Here is a 13,484-nt window from a genome sequence, read left to right as displayed (position 1 = left end):
TGTAGATCACGGCACGACCTCTGACTCGCGGAATCAGCCGCTGTTGGCGCGGCGGACGCGCGCACGCGCGCTCCATGCGTGCGTCACGGCGAGTGTCGCGCGTCGCCGCGGCCGCTCGTCAGCCCGCTGCCAAACCAACTGCGAGCGGAGCGCGACTCCGTCAGTTGACTTATTCAGTAGCCGCGCGCCCGCCGCCGCGCACATACGTAACCCTAACTAGCCGTCGCGCGCCTTTCGCCCGCCGCGATGTCGCGCGTCTACCAGCCCTCCGACCATGTCGTCGAAAAATCTCGCCTCTCTTCTTTCGACAAGTACAAAGAGATGCACAAAAAATCTCTAGAAGATCCAGAAACGTTTTGGTCAGAAATAGCCAACGAATTCCACTGGCAAACCCCTTACCAACCCGGTAATTTTCTATCGTATAACTTTGATGTAAATAAGGGGGACATTTTCGTAAAATGGTTAGAGGGTTCCGTGACGAACATTTGCTTCAACCTGCTGGACCGGAACGTGAGGAACGGGCATGGGGAGAAGATTGCATATTACTGGTAAGATAATTTCTGTTTTCATTGCCTTGCGGAATCAATAGTCAGCTGAGCGTATGCACCGATGAGACGGCGCGAAATTATTGATTTTCCGCCGCACTGTTTTGCCATTGGCAGAGGCGGTCAAAAGCCTTCAAGTTACGTAATAATGTCATTTTATTCTAAGATTGACATATCAATGAATCATATGAATTTGTAAAATAGTAATAGAATACGCCTAGCGAATTTTATGTATTGACTTTGTATGCTTAGCTCCATTATACTACAAAGACGATTAGCACTTCCAGATACTACGTAAATTCATAGAACTACTGTGTAAATCGGAAAGACATTAAAAGATAGGATAATTTCCGTTTTAAGATCACTATCACTAGCGTTGCACCGCGCACGCGTGTACTAATCAATGAACCTAAATAAAAGCGCACGAAAAACACGAAAAATAAACAGTTTTATTTTGTTTACACACAAGGCGTGTTGGTTGCTAGTAAAAAATATTCAGTAAATAAGTAATTATTGGCAATAACTATAGCCCATCAGCTATAAGGTAGTCAAACCACCAATAGACAGGAATCGTCGATGTCGCTAGGGTGATAGTAAAACATTGAACATTCAAGGTTTTTTTCTAAGTATGCATATGGTACGCGATATCGAGGCGGACCACCAGCCCGTGGTTGGATGACATTGTGAGGTATGCCGGAAAGCAATGGATGAGACTTGCACAGGACCGGAAAGGATGGCGTGAAAGAGAGGAGGCCTATACCTAGCAGTGGGTGGATACACGCCGAGTAGATAGTAGTAGATGCCAGCTAGTATTATAGGATTTTTTTAACAAAGACGTAGATTTCGCAGAACGAGCTGTGCTGTGCCTACATAACGCCCAACATTTAGGTCAACAACCTACGCTACACTAATTGTCTGAAACATGTCACACTTCAGGCAACAATGCATTTAAAGTTACTTCCTACATATTTATAGAACGTAGCACTGTGAACTGCTTGAGAGCAGATTACAATGGTCAGATTGATGTGGAAAAGGACGTACTAATCACTGACACTAGGGGACACAAAGTTTTGACTTAGTTTTTATGCCTAATTTGCTAAAACTAGTTACTTTAATGCTTGCTGCCCACAGCTTAAGAAAAGCGGGATGGGCGGCGCGGGCGCTGGAGTTTTTATAAAACCGCAAGCAAAACCCCCGCTTGGCCCACGCCCTCTCTGTGTGCATCAAGCTTTAGGTTTCCGCAGTACAGTATACCCAGCTATCTGAATGTCAAAAGGTCAACCTTTTACTCCTGTACCTTTATTGATGAGCCAAAAACAGAAATTAAAATGTTAATGTCCCGCCCATGCGACAGGACGAAAATGGATCTTATATATACCTGCCTATAGTAGGCATATCGAGTAGGATATCATTGAACAGATTCTACCAATTGTAATAATGTATTTAAATATAAGTAGTCATAACAGCATTTCGTAACACATATCTTAAATTATCGTATCATTGCAGAAGACAGATCTTTATCGTTACAGGCTGTATAGATAAGTTGTTATCAGGCAACTGCCGTTAAAGTAGAGAACTGAGATCTGAGTGTCATATAAGATAAATACCTACTGTCGTGTTTAGAAAAACATTTTCGTGGTTTGGATAACAATTCAAATGTCTTGTACCTACAATACTCTTGTAAGTACCTACAATACGGAGCTTGAGCTAGGGCTTGATTATAGATTACGCAAACGATTCTTTAACTATAAAAGAATAAAAAATGACATATAATGCGATTTTCGCTTAATTTTTTCTATTATTTTATTGTTAAAAGAATATAAAAAATAGATAAACAACCTCATGGTTGTGTATGGAATATTTATCTTTCTTTGAATCGCAAAAGGTAGGTAGGTAACCTTAGAGCATTCCAGCGCGCCGGATGCTAGTGTAGGTCTATCACCGTGCTATGGAGGGCAGACCTATACATACAGAAAATTTTGACTTGAAAATTTTTCGTCGCAAAACTGAGAACAATTTAAAAAAATACTAAAATGTTCATGACTTTTCCGTCAAGAAATTCCACTTTTGATACCGACTCAGAATCATGGCATGTCATGGAGTGACATCGTAACGAATACTGAGAGGGATGATGCAGCTCATTATTCTGAGATAATATAAAGTGGAATTTTCAATCGCAAAAGTATAGAAATGAAAATAATTTAAAAAACTAAAAAAATCATGAATTTGGTGACAGAAAATTCCATTTCTCTTGATATTAACTCAGAATCATCCCCCTCAGTATTCGTTACGATGTCACTAACACCCTATATTGCACCGGGTGTCGAAAAATAATTTCTAACAGCCATATAGCTCAGGGAGGCTCTTTTCTCGCATCGGCTTCAGCTACAATATATCCACTAGTTGTTAGCTAGTTATGGTCTGCTACCTTGCGGTAGCAAATTGGTCCGTTTGTTACGAATGCAACCTTGAAGTTTCTGACCTTAGCGGAAATAAGGCATAAACCATGCACACTGATTCATTGTCGTGTCTAGTTGCTATCTCGGATATAAGTAACTATAACTACTTACTTGACTACGGAGAATGAATTATTACATTCTTTTTTGTCAGTACGAATAAAATATCTAAGTTTAGTTGATCGCACCTGCAGTTTTCTGTTGGCAAGTGGTTCTGCGCATTCCGGTGTGAATGCGGACATTAGCTGTTCCGGCCAAGTAATGCCATATGCGGCAAATCTTCTAAATATATAAAAGGAGAAACTGACTGACTGACATATCAACGCACAGCCTAAACGGCTAAACGTAGGCACTTGAAATTTAGAAGGGACGTAGCTTAGGTACCGTAGAGATGCACTAAGAAAGGAATTCCCGAAATTCCCACGGGAAGGGGAATTAGCGGGAAAATCCTTTTGTATGAAAAATCTAAACCGCTTAAGTTAGACGCTTGAAATTTGGCATGCAGGTTAGTAAGTAAGCCTTAGTTAACTTAAAGCTTAGTTGCAACAGGATATTGCAAAATTCCCACGGGAACGGGAGTTAGCGGGAAAAAACATTTGTATGAAAAAGTCGAAACCGCGTAAGATAGATGTTTTCAATCTAGCATGCATGCATACCTTAGTAAATATAAAGTTTAGTTATGGCTGTATTTTGAAAAATGGGAGTTAACGGGAAAAAATGTTGTATGAAAAAATCTAAACAGCATAAGTTATATGCTTGAAATTTGACATGCACTCCCACACACACAAAGATTTGTCTTATAACACCCTACGCGGACGAAGTCGCGGGCAAAAGCTAGTCTACAATATAATAAGTCACGTCGCAAAAAAAAAAACAAAAGACGTGAGCGTGCTTGACTGTCGTAAATATAGGGAATATATTTGTGTGATATGTTTAATATTTAAACTTTGCGAAAATTATCTGGGATATTGATGAATCTATTCCAGTTAACCTACCTACTTTTGGGTAGGCCCACTACCGAAAAACATCTTCTAACAAAATAGGCAAAGGCTAAAAACATCAACTTTATTGAAATGACATAATGGCGGTCGATAGCACTTCTACCGACTGTTACATTATTCTTTTTTTTCTGCAGATCTTACCTGTATGAAAATACGTGCGCAGACGTACCTACCAGACTAAAATAAAAATAAAGTTACTAACTTTTAACAATACAGTTACGAATACAACAGTAGGTATTCATTAAAATAATTAATTCATAATTTCTCAAGGTACTCCGTTAGGCAATTTGCATTATAAATTATAACCAAATGCGATACTTCATTATCAGTTTATATTCGGACACTTTTCGTGTGGGTGAGAGTTGTCTGTCCATTACTGAAGGCAAAACAGGCGTGAATTTATATGAATACTTATATAACATACATATGTTGTAGGTATATGTATATAAAAAAAAATGTATGTGTTAAGTAATCAATTATCAGTTAGCACTTTAAATCTCCCGCTCTTCCTATATCCATTCCCATACATCCATTCATTCGTCCCAACGACCCATTTTCGCTCTCTTCAAAAGCGTTCGTCAAGTGTGCGTACGGACATCATAACATATTGTGTTAAAAAATCATAAAAACTACCTAAGTGACCATCTCCAGCTTCTAAACTTCACCGTGAACAAGTAATAAGGGGCGCCCCTCAGGAACAGCATTCCAGCCAAGACAAGTTCAGAGCCTCATCACACGTGAGTCCGTTTCCCTTTTCCATCTTTTAAAGTGCTCACAACCCGACAAGGCAACCCTTTGGATTTACAGTCGTGAGCTATCGAAATCATTAACAGTATGTCTCGCTTAGGAAAACTGATTTCATAATGCCATTGTACAATTCCTAAATTACTAAAGTAAAATGATTTATAATTATATCTACGTTTATTTCTAAAGCATATTTGCAGTTAAAAATTGCATTACGTCATACTCAGGAGATAGCTGCCTTCATAAGTAGTGCGTGTCTTCCTAATTAGTAGTTACTCTAATACTCATTATTAAGTCTAGAGTTGTAAGTAATACCTTACAGTTAAGAAATGTAAGTTTAAAATTCTCGGAAATCTTAAATTTATTAATTATAATTACCGTTCCTGCAATTACAATAAGGCGCTTCCCAGGCTACGTTCCCTAAAACAATACCAAGAACGACCCTCGAAAGACGTTGGTGGAGGTCTTTAAGAGAATACCATGCGTAGTATGTTATTGTATTGTACCTTGCGTAAGCGGACCCTGTGAAAACGGAATAACGCTAGGCAAATGATGACGTCTAGTCTGAGCGAAACTTATAACAATACACGAGCAATGTGATGTCGCGTGTCTATTTTCAGTCAAAGAGACTTCAGTGAGCACCTAATGATCTAAACTGACCTATACTTCAGATACAGTAATAAACTAAATGCGTCTCAACAACAGACAGGACAATGGACCTCAGATCTCTACCTTAGTAGTCATCCTGCAATATTCCTAGTAAAAACTCCTTTTAAATATTTTCTTTTTTAGGGTTCCGTAGCCTAATGGCAAAAAACGGAACCCTTATAGATTCGTCATGTCTGTCCGTCCGTCCGTATGTCACAGCCACTTTTCTCCGAAACTATAATAGCTATACTGTTGAAACTTGATAAATATGTGTATTCTGTGAACCGCATTAAGATTTTTATGCAATGATAGAAAAAAAACAATAAATTTTGGGGTTCCCCATACATAGAACTGAAACTCAAAAAAATTTTTTTTTCATCAAACCCATACATGTGCGGTATCTATGGATAGGTCTTTCAAAATGGTATTGAGGTTTCTAATATCATTTTTTTCTAAACTGAATAGTTTGCGCGAGAGACACTTCCAAAGTGGTAAAATGTGTGTCCCCCCCTGTAACTTCTAAAATAAGTGGAGGATAAAACTAAAAAAAATATGTGATGTAGATTAGCATGCAAACTACCAACGAAAATTGATTTGAACCAGATCTAGTAAGTAGTTTTTTTTAATACATCATAAATCGTAAACCGTAATTTACTTTATATTATGTTACTTGCTGTTATGGAACCCTTCATGGGCGAGTCCGACTCGCACTTGGCCGCTTTTTTATTGTTTATGAGCCACTGTTGTCTCGTTTCGAACCCGGTACCGGATTTGTACCAATTAGTTATGAATTTATCTTAAGTGAATTGCAGTTCGCTCGACCATTATTGATAGCGATACGGCTCACCTCCTATCACGTTGGTCTAACAGAAAGCTCGGTGCGGTGTGAGTACATCTTGCTATGGATGTGCCTCTGACTACCCTATTGGGAGCAACATACGTAAACACGGAATAATACATGCTTCGATAATTAAAAACCATCCCAATTACAGGTTAGGTCACATTTCTCGGGTAAGATGTGGGTTTTCTCATGATGTTATTCTTCACCGCATGAATTCCAAAACTTTGGAAATCTTTGGCTAAGGTCCGTGCTGGATTCAAACTTACGACCTCACAATGAGAGTCAAGCATTCTTCTAACTAGGTTACCACGGCTCAAGAAATTTCCGTTATCCGTAATAGGTACGTATAGGGAAAATCCATCCGCGCGAGAAAAATAACATACAAATGATCGGTTCCGGTAATGACGCTATTACGATTGGTTGGTATATGCGACTAAATAAATTGGTAATTAGGTACTAATTTAATTGAAAGGTATAAAAAAATTACGGTCGAACGGCAGACAAAGTCCTTGAATGGTAAAGCTGTGAAAGGTTTCGTAGATCCGTAGGTATTGGAATTGGAGGAGCGAGGCATTCCCAACACAAGTGTCTTCGACTACTTTTAGGGAAGCTTCATTTAATTGATGAATAAAACTATTTTTTTTCCGTATCAAAATAGCAAAAAGAAACCCGGATTAGCGTATTTAGTTGAAGACGCGTTATGTTGTATACCTATAAGCTAATGCCCTAGATAACTATAATGTATTTTGTGCTAGTACTTTCTTGATCTAGCAAAGTACAGGTACGTTTAAGTTAGATAACTACGTAGGGGTCAACATAAAGTGTTTTATCTTAAACATACCTACAAGAATAACGCTTTATAATCTCAATAAGTATACCTACGTAATTATGATGATGTATAATGGTCGAACGGATAACTCCAAGTAGGTAGATGATTCTTTGAAGTCTGAAACTTGACTCATTTTAATTAAAGTGACTAATGCAGGAATAACATTTTCAACGAAGTACGCAATCAATAACAATAACGATTTCGCGTTAGGCTCACGATCCGGAGGCCCCGGGTTCGAATCCCGGTGGGGAAATCTCACAAAAAATACTTTGTGATCCCTAGTTTGGTTACGACATTACAGGCTGATCACCTGATTGTTCGAAAGTAAGATGATCCGTGCTTCGGAAGGCACTACTGATCAGTGAGTAATCGTTACATGAGCCATGTCAGGGGCCTTTGGCGGTAATAATAACCCTCGACACCAAGGTTGATGAGGTTGGTAATCCACTTCACAACATGATGAAAGAATAACCAGTTATCAATGTCTAAACCACGGAACAGCTAGATATGGTCAAATTCTAAACCTGACAATAGAATAAGGAATAATACTACTTATGTACCTACATGTAAGTACTTCTGGGACAATACAGATGCGTAAATGAATCGAATTTCTAACTCTGCAGTGCAGTGGAGTCATCGTGAAAGGTCGTGAAAAATGTAAATTGTAATTTCAAGAATGTAATTAGGTACCTACCCAATTAGGTAGGTACATTTTAGAAATTAAATTTTACTGTTTTATATAGTTAGGTACCTACTTAAATGAGAATATCATTTGTAACGTCCAAAGAGAAAACATATTTACTTAACCGTAAAATTAAATAAAGTGCAATTACAGCGTGTGCGATGACCTCGCATCAACCGGCGAGTGAATGAAGTGAATCCTATTGTTTACAAAACAGTGGATGGAAATTAACCTCCAAAATAAAAAGGGCAAAGCACCTTTGAAAATATGGACGGTAAAAGCTGATGGAATTGTCTTGAAGAAAATGTGACCAAAGAGGTTACCCCGTGGCACGTGGATCGAACAGTGGTGACTCGACGATACTTGGGCAGCAGGAATCCTCATGAAAAACAACGTGGTTCACATTGCCAATAATCTTTATTACACAGAAACAAAGATTAAGCAATATCATTTATAATAAACTATTAAAAACGAAAACCGAATATATATAATAACGTGGCAATGTAGTTGACGGACCAGACGGAAGAGACAAGAGACAATATATTTTTACTTTTTTTAAAAAAAGTTGAAACGTCATAAGTATTGACATATACGTCATACGTTCTGAAACTATTGTTATTAACAAAATATTATATTTATAACACTTCCCTTTAAGATTTTGAAATAATAACAATTTAAATTGAGCTCTACATGGCTCTCACTATGACAAGCTTAGTATCTACAATATGTGACAAGTGTCTCTTAACCATACGCAAATGAAATATAACTATTAAGCAAATACTCATTACATACATACTTACATAAACATCTTCATGCAGTTTCACAAAAAGAAAAACTTATTCAAACACATGCTGAAACAAACTATTTAAAATACATTCATTTCTTTAGTGAAACAAGTATGCCTATTAGAACCAAGAGACTTTGTCAGAATGTCTGCCACCATTTGATCTGTTGGTAAATATTTTACAACCATAAAACCATTATGTACTAAATCTTTGACAAAGTGGTAACGCAAGTCAATATGCTTAGTGCGTCTATGTGAATACTCCTTAGACTCTAGTATCCTATGCGCACTCTGATTATCATTGTACAATATTATCTCAGGGGTATAACTTACTAAGACTTCAGTAAGAAAGTTTTTGGTGAAACAAAGGTCTTTACAGACATCCCCTATCGACAGATACTCGGCCTCGGTGCTGGACAGTGCTACACATCGCTGTTTTCGCGATTCCCAATTTACAACATTACGCCCAAGTTTAATCACAAAGCCTGTGTAAGATTTACGATCAACAATGTCGTTGGCCCAGTCCGCGTCAGCGTATGCGGTTAAATCTAAACTATTAGATCCATAAAAATATAGACTATAATTTAGCGTACCCGATAAGTATCTTAATACACGCTTAGCAGCCTGCCAATGTGTTTTATCGAAGGCGTGACCAAACTGGCTCAATTGGCTGCATGCAAATGCTATGTCAGGCCTGGTGCATACTGAAAGGTACATAAGACAACCTAATAGTTCTCTAAATCTATATGTATCATCATCCAGAACCCGAGACTCAGCTTTATGTAATTTACAATTACTAGCCATTGGGGTAGAGACCGTTTTACAATTTTCCATACCAAACCTAGTTAACAATGATTTGATATACTCCGTCTGGTCTAATTTTATACATCTTTTAGACCTATCTCTACATATGTTTATACCTAAACAACTTTTTATAGTGCCTAGGTTCTTAATGTTAAAATTGGTCTCAAGCAAAGACAACAACTCATTAATTTTTGAGCTATAGAAAATATAAAAGTCATCTACATAAAGTGCAATTATTATAAGGTCTTTACCATTTTTCTTAGTGTAAACACAAGGCTCACATTTATTCTGCCTGTACTTATTTTCAATTAATAAGTTGTGTACTTTTATGTTCCAGATACGACTGGCTTGCTTGAGGCCATAAATACCCTTACGCAATAAACAAACTTTATTATTGTCAGTATTTATAAAACCTGGAGGCTGCTCCATATATATAGTTTCAGAAAGATCACCATTTAAAAATGCGGTGGCGACATCTATGTGATCAATATTTAAATCGAGCTCAGCTGCTAATGAAAACAATATTCGCAAAGACGAGTGTCTAACGACTGGTGAAAAAGTATCACTATAATTTACACCATAAACTTGTGTAAAGCCTCTGGCCACCAGACGTGCTTTGTATTTGTCGAACTTACCAGAAGCATCATGTTTGCGTTTAAACACCCATTTGCATTTGATTACTTTTTCATCTATGGGACGATCCACCAGTTCCCATACCTTATTTTCGATAAGCGAATCATATTCGCACTGCATAGCAGCTTGCCAGTGTTGACTATCGGAGCCAGACACAGCCTCCTCATACGATTGAGGATCATCTGGATTCACTGCTCCATCACGAGCAAGGAGAGAAAAAATCAGTATCATAGTCATTGTACCTGATTGGCATCTTAGAACGAGTACTGCGTACTGGCCGTTGTGAATTGCTGAGAGACGAAACGGGAGTAGGTACTTCCCTTCCAACCGCCACCTCGATCGATGACGTCATTCTTTCAGGGAATGATTCCGCGATCGGAGATGAAGTTGAGTCCGACTCATGCTCACTGCCGGTACGATAGCATTCTTCATCTTCTCCTGAAATCACAGACGAATTATTATTGTCGGTTATTGTGAAAGAGTCTTTTATTTGACCAGTAAAACTAGAATTCGGTTTATTTAAACTAGAATTCAGTTCATTGATGTCAACAGATAAATTAATTTCATCATTATTTAAATTATTAATATTAATTTCTTGACTAGAATTCACATTATAACTAGATAATAAATCATTATTATTAAATTCATTAATTTCATAAAATGTAAAATTATTATTGAATTTATTTTTAAAATCCTTCCTGTCAGTCTGAGTGTAAAATTGATTTTCAATAAAAGCAACATTTCTGGATATAATTACATTTTTAGGATTTAAAGGGTCTGCAAGTCGAAAGCCTTTAGAGGTGTCACTATAACCTACAAATATAAATGGCTTACTTTTGGGATCCAATTTTTGCCTCTTACAATCAGGCAATAAAGAGTAGGCAATACACCCAAACACATGTAAGTGACTTAGGTCTGGTTTCGAACCAGTCCATCTTTCCTCTGGCGTAAGACCAGACAAAGCCGATGTAGGACTACGATTTTTTAAATAAATGGCAGTCATAACTGCCTCGCCCCAATAACGTTTGTCTAAGCCTGCCCCAATCAACATACATCTAGCCTTCTCTATGAGTGTCCGATTAAGACGCTCAGAGACGCCATTTTGTTGTTGACAGTAAGGAACTGAAGTTTGGTGTAAAATGCCCTCTTTCTTAAGAAAATCACAAAATTTACGGCTGCAGTATTCCCCTCCATTATCGGAACGTAACACTTTGATACGTAAACCCGTTTGCTTCTCAACAAAATTCTTAAAATTAATAAAAGAATTAAATGCCTTATTTTTCTTCTTAAGGAGACATCCGAAGCTTTTTCTGGTGTAGTCATCGGTGTAGGTCACAAGATATCTTGCGCCCCCCCAGCTCTCGACGGGCAGGGGTCCGCAGACATCGGTATGTATCAGCTGAAGAGGAGCTGTAGCACGTTGAGCTTCACCGCTGGGGTAAGGCTTTGCAGCCATTTTTCCTTCCAAGCACGGCACACAGCTTTTCAATGCTGTTTTGTCAACCTGAAAAGATATACCCTTAGCCACACCCTTAATTGCTAACATACCTGACAGACTTAAGTGGCCTAGCCTCCTGTGCCATAAGTCAATTGGCACCTCAGCCATGTTCACACTCTGTGCGTCTTGCATTGGCAAGAGAACCGAAGAATGCACCACTGCACACGAAGATGACTTACCACTAAGCTGATATGTCCCATTCAAATAAGAAGCCTTACATAAAGGTGTACCAGAAATTTTACACTCATTAGCTTTATATATAAAACAACCTACATTATCAAATGCTATTTTATAACCACTAGAAGTCAGACAACTCACCGAGAGGAGATTTGCAGAGAGCTCGGGTACATATAGTACATTATCAATTTGTGTTTGCTTATCACCTAAGCTTAAATTAACACATCCTTGACCAATACAGTCCAATACACTATTATTAGCAATAATAACACTGCTTTTCTTTTCTTCAAGATTTGAAAACAATGATGTATCATTGCACATGTGCTGCGAACAACCACTATCGACAATCCATGAAGTATTGGATGTTTTTGCTAAAAATGCCGTTGCCAAAAATGTTTGCTCTTCCTGTTTCTTCTTCTTCTTCTCATTTTTGAGTTTGAAACATTTGTTTTTGACATGGCCAGTTTTCTTGCAATAAGTGCAGATGACGTTCTTGAATTTTGACCTTGATATGAAAGCTGTGTTGGTCTCTGTATTGATACCATTGGTTTTCCTAAGTTCTTCCTGCAATAATCGGGCTCGTACGACTTCACTTGACAGTCTTGTAGTCATACATGCGGTTTCTAAACCAGAAACGAGCATGTCATAGTCTTGTGGCAATCCCGATAATAAAATTTCAGCCACCTCCTCGTCATCTATCTTACGGTTGATGTCAGCGAGTTGTTGCACTAGGAGCATAGTATGTTCGATGTATTCAGACATAGAATTGAAGGAACTGAACTCTATTTTATGCAGTTTCCTTAACAGAAGCACCCGTCGGTACAAGCCTTTGTCTTCAAATACATTAGCGAGATTTTCCCATGCTATTTTGCTTGTTCTTGCTTCCCGGACATACTGATAGCAATTGGAATGCACTGATAAGCAGATGCGAGCCAATGCTCTCTCATCTTTTGTTAAATCAGTCTCTTCACCCACAATACATCTCCATAGGCCTTCCAGCGATAAAAGCATTTTAATAGAAAATTTCCAGTTGTTATAATTATGTGAACCATTAAGTTTTTCAATGTTGTAGCCGCCGATAAGCACACTGCTGTCTTTGTCTTCGTTAGGCATATTTCTTGCCGTTAAATACAGTAATGAATAACTCACTCTGTTAAAGGGCCACTAGCGTCCTGGACCCGAAACCTGATGGAATTGTCTTGAAGAAAATGTGACCAAAGAGGTTACCCCGTGGCACGTGGATCGAACAGTGGTGACTCGACGATACTTGGGCAGCAGGAATCCTCATGAAAAACAACGTGGTTCACATTGCCAATAATCTTTATTACACAGAAACAAAGATTAAGCAATATCATTTATAATAAACTATTAAAAACGAAAACCGAATATATATAATAACGTGGCAATGTAGTTGACGGACCAGACGGAAGAGACAAGAGACAATATATTTTTACTTTTTTTAAAAAAAAGTTGAAACGTCATAAGTATTGACATATACGTCATACGTTCTGAAACTATTGTTATTAACAAAATATTATATTTATAACAAAAGCAATCCTGCTGTAAACCGCACCCATCATCATCATCGCATCAGATTTTAAATAAAAAATAATGCGTAGATAACCTACTTAGATCTGCAAAACAACATCCTACAATCATAAAAGCTACATAATCTCTGCAAACAGAAGCGTAATGGTACTTTGTGCCTTACAAGTTTAACACTTTCAGCCCTCAGAATATTGATGGCGTCCACCAATAAACGTAGCGAATATGCTATCTACGTAGATAAACGTCGAACGGCTATTGGTCGAAGCCCTCGATATAATTCTGAAATATAGAACG

The 13,484-nt window shown here is 38.0% G+C and overlaps 1 protein-coding gene across 1 annotated transcript in view; it reads left to right on the top strand.

Annotated features, from left to right (window-relative positions):
• Positions 1-92: 92 nt before the first annotated feature.
• Positions 93-13,484, top strand: part of LOC126379850 (acetyl-coenzyme A synthetase) — a 34,206-nt gene continuing 20,814 nt past the window's right edge. Inside the window, exon 1 of the mRNA XM_050028801.1 lies at positions 93-548. Within this exon, the coding sequence (XP_049884758.1) occupies positions 247-548 (302 nt within the window). The 5' untranslated portion in view covers positions 93-246. The remainder of the gene's footprint in view (positions 549-13,484) is intronic.

The sequence above is a fragment of the Pectinophora gossypiella genome, chromosome Z (assembly GCF_024362695.1).
Source record: "Pectinophora gossypiella chromosome Z, ilPecGoss1.1, whole genome shotgun sequence".
Taxonomy (NCBI): domain Eukaryota; kingdom Metazoa; phylum Arthropoda; class Insecta; order Lepidoptera; family Gelechiidae; genus Pectinophora; species Pectinophora gossypiella.
This window is presented reverse-complemented; position numbering and strand designations above follow the sequence as displayed.